At 42.1% G+C, this 5,595-nt stretch overlaps 1 protein-coding gene across 2 annotated transcripts; it reads right to left on the bottom strand.

The window, feature by feature from the left end:
* Positions 1–561: 561 nt before the first annotated feature.
* On the bottom strand, positions 562–4,298 carry LOC118391094 (E3 ubiquitin-protein ligase RNF26-like). Of its 2 annotated transcripts, none has more exons than XM_035782110.2 (2): positions 3,416–4,298; positions 562–3,074 (listed from the first exon to the last, which is right to left on the bottom strand). In XM_035782110.2, the coding sequence occupies exon 2, from the start codon at positions 3,061–3,063 to the stop codon at positions 1,660–1,662; it is 1,404 nt and encodes a 467-aa protein (XP_035638003.1). In that variant the 5' UTR covers positions 3,064–3,074; positions 3,416–4,298; the 3' UTR covers positions 562–1,659. The 2 variants fall into 2 exon arrangements, with proteins under 2 accessions (XP_035638003.1, XP_035638002.1); XM_035782109.2 differs by having other exon boundaries at positions 3,411–4,297.
* Between the last annotated feature and the right edge of the window lie 1,297 nt (positions 4,299–5,595).

Below are 5,595 nucleotides of genomic sequence, written 5' to 3' on the forward strand. Positions count from 1 at the left end.
TCACAGCTAACTTGGCTAGTCTTGTGGGCGAACTAGCTCGCTAGTTAGCTAGGTAGTCTTGTTAGCTAGCTAGCCAGTTATCTATGCTGATTGTTAGCTTGCATAACTGATATGTGTATAATTGTATGGGACACTTCATGTTTTATGGATAATATTTACAGAGTGGGTGAGCTACATTCCCGACAGGCTGATCAGATTCAATAGCAGCCTCAGATTCAACAGAGAATGGTAAATCAAGATGCTGCCTTCTAGGCTGTTTCATAGGTAAAGCTCCTTGCAGGCAGATTAGCAATCAGTCCATTATGTATATGATCAAGAGTGGGCGTGCTCTATTCCTGGCATGCTGATCAGATTCAATAGCAGCCTCAGAGGCTGATAAGTCAGGAGGCTGTCTTGTAGGCTGTCTGCAAGAAGCCTAACATAACACAAGTTGTTTTCATATGTAGTGATCTCCACATAACGAGGGAATTATATTTTTTATGAATATGTCCTCTCTGGACTTCTGAAGATTTCAGCTCGTTAGTTTTGATGAATAAATACACACTTGCAAGTACACATGAATAATATGGAACTATAGCCTACAAGGCATAGCCTGTTGCATGTTTATTTGATATGATACAAAAACATTGACAAGGGTAATGAATAGACAACACGTGTATCTGAATAACTTTAAAAAAACATTCATAAGTACAAAACATAGAAAAATGCATGACCTTGTGCATCAAATCATAACACAAACTTAAGGTAGTGTAACATTTTGCCAGTATACATATACAGTATGGATGATAAACAGTTCCTTGAAATATATTAGAGCAACGTTAGTCTAGTTCACTCTGAATGTATTAGTTGTTAAACAAATGGGATTATTCCTCATCTTCACAATTTATACATTGTTATAGGCCTATAAGTCATTTCTAAGTTATCTATATAAAATATATGACAGTACAGGTGCAGCGCTCCTACAGTATGTGCCTGAAAGATGGAACTGGATGTATTCAACGTCTATTCAATTACAAATGTAATATTTTGTTCACTGTACAAGCCAGCACAGCAGCTTCGTAGCCAGTGCAACATAGTTAGTGCAACTGTGGAAAACCATCAAGGATTTGTCCACATTATATAAACTAAAGGACCAAACACCTAAAATGCAAGCTGCAATATGAATTAATTGAACTGGTGGAAGCAAAGTGTGAGCATCAGAAACCCTATGGGCTTATTTGGGTCAGAGCATGGATAGCAATGTACTGCACAGAACCAACAAAACTCTACAGTCAGTGCTATTCTATAAAATTCATGTGAATCTGAATGTTCCACCCCACTAAATAGGCACCATACATACAGTACCATTTTTTACATGACAGTGGACAAGAGTTGTTTTATCAGCACAGCTATACACTGTGGAGGTCTATCATCACTCATTATCCTGAGTTTAACATCTTCCCCTTCAGTGTTCGTAGATCTAAAATGTACAAAAGAAATAAGTAATATGGCAGAAGCTCTTTTAAAGCCCATTGGAAGTCAAGCTGAAGCCATCCCCATTATGCTAACTGGGGTTGTTTTCAGACTGGCTGCATTTCTTTCTATGTATTTATCAGTGTCCCGCTCTTTAACTATGGGGGAGTGTCTGAAATGGTACCCCAAAGGGCACTACCAGTTCCCTCAGAGAAAGACATCCATGGTTTGTGTGATGGCCTGTCGGCAGAGGGGACAGCTGTGCTGCTGGGGGGGCTGCTGTAGTAAGATGGCCGAGCAGTGGCGACACAGGCACAGGTGGCGGCAGGGCAGCAGCAACACATTCTTGACCCTGTCCTGACAGATTACGCACTTCTTCCTCTCCTCATGCTCCTTCAATAGACTGAGGAGGCCAGTGTCAACTGGAGGGGCCTGGCTGCCTTGGCCAGAGGCAGGCTGCTGCTTCACTGTAGTCCTTGTTGTAGACTGGTGGTGGTATTGGTCTGGGTCAAGGTTGATGTCATCCCACCTACTGTCGAAGTGTTGAAGTGTTGAGTATAACTCCACTTGTTCTCTTCCAGTCTGTTCTGGGGGAAGAAGGGTACCTGTATGGTCAGTAGGAATACCTGGGGCCCTTTGATCCAGAACTAGGTGCCCCACTCCACCTTGGTCCACAGAAGTCTGTACTGTTCTGCCCCTTGGCTGTCGTGCTTGGGCCACCTGCCCCATAGCCTGTGGTCCAGCTCCATTGTCCTGAAGTGCTTGAGCTTGCTCCATGGCCAGCAGGTAAAGTCTATAGATGGTTCTCTGTAGACTTAGCATTCCTGGGATTGTGTTGACAAAGTGAAGACATTGCTGGGCCACATGACGAGGCAACTCTGGGTTGAGATATAGCAAGGTCAATGCAACAATGACTGCTGTTAAGAGCAAGCCATAGATGTTGAGCATGAATACTGTGATAAAGACATGACCGAGGGAGCCCAGAAACTCAAGAGCTAGTTGGCAGGGTGTCCAAAGCAGTACAGAGGTGCCCACCAGGCAGCTGTATAGGAAGGTGAGAAGTGTGAGGGCCAGCTCCAAGGCTTTATGCAGGGGGCCTGACACTGCCTCCCAGGCCCCTACCATTGCAGAGAAGCAGTTCTGGGTACCAATGAGAAGAATGTTGACGATAGTGTTGACAAAGTAGAGAACGAGGCTGAACGCAATGCTAAAACCGTCACAAGTCTGTTTAAGCACAGTATGTCCAGACAGGAATCCGCGGTGTAGCAGCTCCTTGGTGCGCCATGCAACATGAGAAGAGAGGTGGCCCACCATTTTGAAACTCTCGAACACCCCTCCTAAGGTCTGAAGCCATCCCTCCAGTAGATTGAAAGCTCCGTGTGCTGTGCTTGTGACCACCTCTGTTACAGTGAGGAAAGAGAACAGTGCACAGTTCCAGTATTCTAGTAAGATGGAGCCACTCGGGACCACTTGCAGGTCGTGCATTGATGAACCCATGTTGGAGAAAAGTCGGCCTAGCCAATTCACAAACCAGATGACCAAGTCTAGTAGAAGGCAAAAAGTGTCCAGGCATTTCCCAATAGCACAGGAAGCAAAGTTCACTACATCCATATTAGTGTTCCCTACAGGAGACAAGAACGTGTTAAAGTTTGCCATTGAACTACATTTACGTTTTACACACTAGTTAGCTAGCATGCTATCAGTTAGGCTAAACAGCATAGTTAACTAACTTTCAAGCTATGCAACATTATTAAGTGGCTAGTTAAAGCTATTATTCCCGATTACCAATGACATAACACGAACTGAGATTAACAGAAATGTTAAAAATGACACATTGAAGAAAAAACACCTCTAGTATGCTATTTCTAATGCGAATGGAAACCCCACCCACTATCAGCAAGCTAGTTAGCAAGTTATGCTAGCTAGCTATAGCAGATAAAATAGAAAACGGATCTCACCTTACATATCGTATATAACACGCTAACCAATTGCTACCAATGGGATAAATGGATTGATATACACCCTGGTTGACACAATCAATAAAAATGTTTGCAGGCTCCAATCTAAAGACGCTGTCATTTTAGCCATCCATGTAAACACGACCAACCAGACAGGAAGATTCAATTTTGAGAAGCCTATCTAGACAAATTAATCGAACTCAGATCTTGTGATGGTGACTGCTTCAACTATGATGCCTGCGAAAGAAATAAGAACGACAAAAAATAAAATAAGAATAAATACAAATATTATATTCTAACTATTAATTAAATTGTAACAGTAGTTCGTTTATCATCAATCATAGTGACCTTATACTCATAATCATATATTTTTTTTTAAATCATACTGTCATGTCCATATTATCCTGTTTTTGCATAGGCAGTGGAAACATATTTATACATATTTAGTGCCATTACAGTTTCTTTTCACATGTATTCTTTTTCAATAGTTTCCCATGCTCTGGTGTTTCCTGGCTAGACAGTGGTCAACCGCAAAACTGTGAGATATTGCACACTCATGTCACCCCCTGTCATTCTGTGCTTTAGGAGACAATACAGGCCAAGTAATTTGATATATTTAATGTATTTACTTACCCACCTACTCACCTGAGGCAACACCATTCATGTAGTAACACCATTAACACCACTGTACTGTAGGATATCCCAAATATAAAGCCATAATCTCACTCAACAATTCACTAACGGCTCTAGAATGAGAAAATGTATTTTGGGCAGATCCTAGTCCATGTTGTGAGACACTAACATGCTATTTCTAATAGACGTCTTGTATCTCATTATGAGTCAATAAATCCCTCAGCACCAATGTATGTTATCTGTGATTGATCTCGCCAGCAAGCTTGCCCTGAGGACAGTCATAATGGAACTGGCAACAAAAAAAATCACAAATTTGACTGCTTAACACCCATGTCCACCCCCATCCTGTCTGCTCAAGAACCGCAGCCAACCGTGGCCCTTATCAAATCATCGCACAACCTGAATATATGGCTTCTTTTGGAGGGTTGAAAAGCATAATCAGTCATGTTCCTTCATCCCAGCTGTGCGTGTGTGATGTTGTCTTAGAAGAGAGAGCTGTTTTGCATACACCTCTGTGCTTTCCCCACTATTTATGTCATGCTACTCGACTTTCTAAAAATATGTGGTAGTGTACAGACTAACACGAGTCAGTCAACAAAAATGCCTCCATTTGGAGTCCAGAACAGGGTGTTACCCTCTTCAAATGACTTAAACCATACATCAAGCCCTCTTGCTCTTTAAGTGACATCATGGTATTCCATGGATGAGCCTCCAGGTTAACAGATAGGTAACCCAATGTCCACAGTTAGTCCTTTGTTATTTCCCAGACATTTTTCAGACAGCTGCAATCTCTCTAACTCTCTTTCACTCTCTCACTCCTCTCCCGTTTGTTGTTCTTGCCCATCTTATCACAGCTGCTGCTCTCCTTCAAGCCCAATGTGGAAAAATGGCATCAGACACCCTTCTCCTGCCAATTAGGACCCCCACTAAACACTCCTCATGTAGGCCTTTGGAGCATTCAACACTTGTCCTTACTAATAGCACAATTGGATGCCTCCACTGTCTCACCCTGAAAGAGTTGTCCATGTTTAATGTTTAAGATGTTCTGAGAACAGGAAGGCTTTTCAAGACTCTGCTGGTGGAAGTGCACTGTCGGTATCCTAGGTTGATGTTTGATATAAACCCTTTCAATGTATCAAATAGGAAAGATAGTGGACATTCATAGATTGGTCAATAGAATAATGCCAATGATTCTAATGTAACAATTGGTTCCATAGACATAATAGAATGGGGGAATAGCACACTCAACTTATTGTTGCGATGATAAGTACATTTTCCCATACAGCCAAGGACACACAGAACAACATTGCCTATAGTCTATTCAGGCTAAATTATATCTTGATAGCCTAAATAGAGCACGCCTTCAGTTGGTAACTGAACAAATGAAAGAATAGCATTCATTTTTTCTGGCACTCTGACAATTTTGAGGGTTGGGGGTTCTCTGCCTGTGAAAGTCCCCTTTACAAGAACAGCTGAGCTATAATTGCTTTCTTCGGTCGATGCTCATAGGCCATGCTCGGAGGTGAAATCTACTGAATTGGCTGCCCTTGTC

The sequence above is a fragment of the Oncorhynchus keta genome, chromosome 12 (genome assembly GCF_023373465.1).
Source record: "Oncorhynchus keta strain PuntledgeMale-10-30-2019 chromosome 12, Oket_V2, whole genome shotgun sequence".
In the NCBI taxonomy this organism is placed as follows: domain Eukaryota; kingdom Metazoa; phylum Chordata; class Actinopteri; order Salmoniformes; family Salmonidae; genus Oncorhynchus; species Oncorhynchus keta.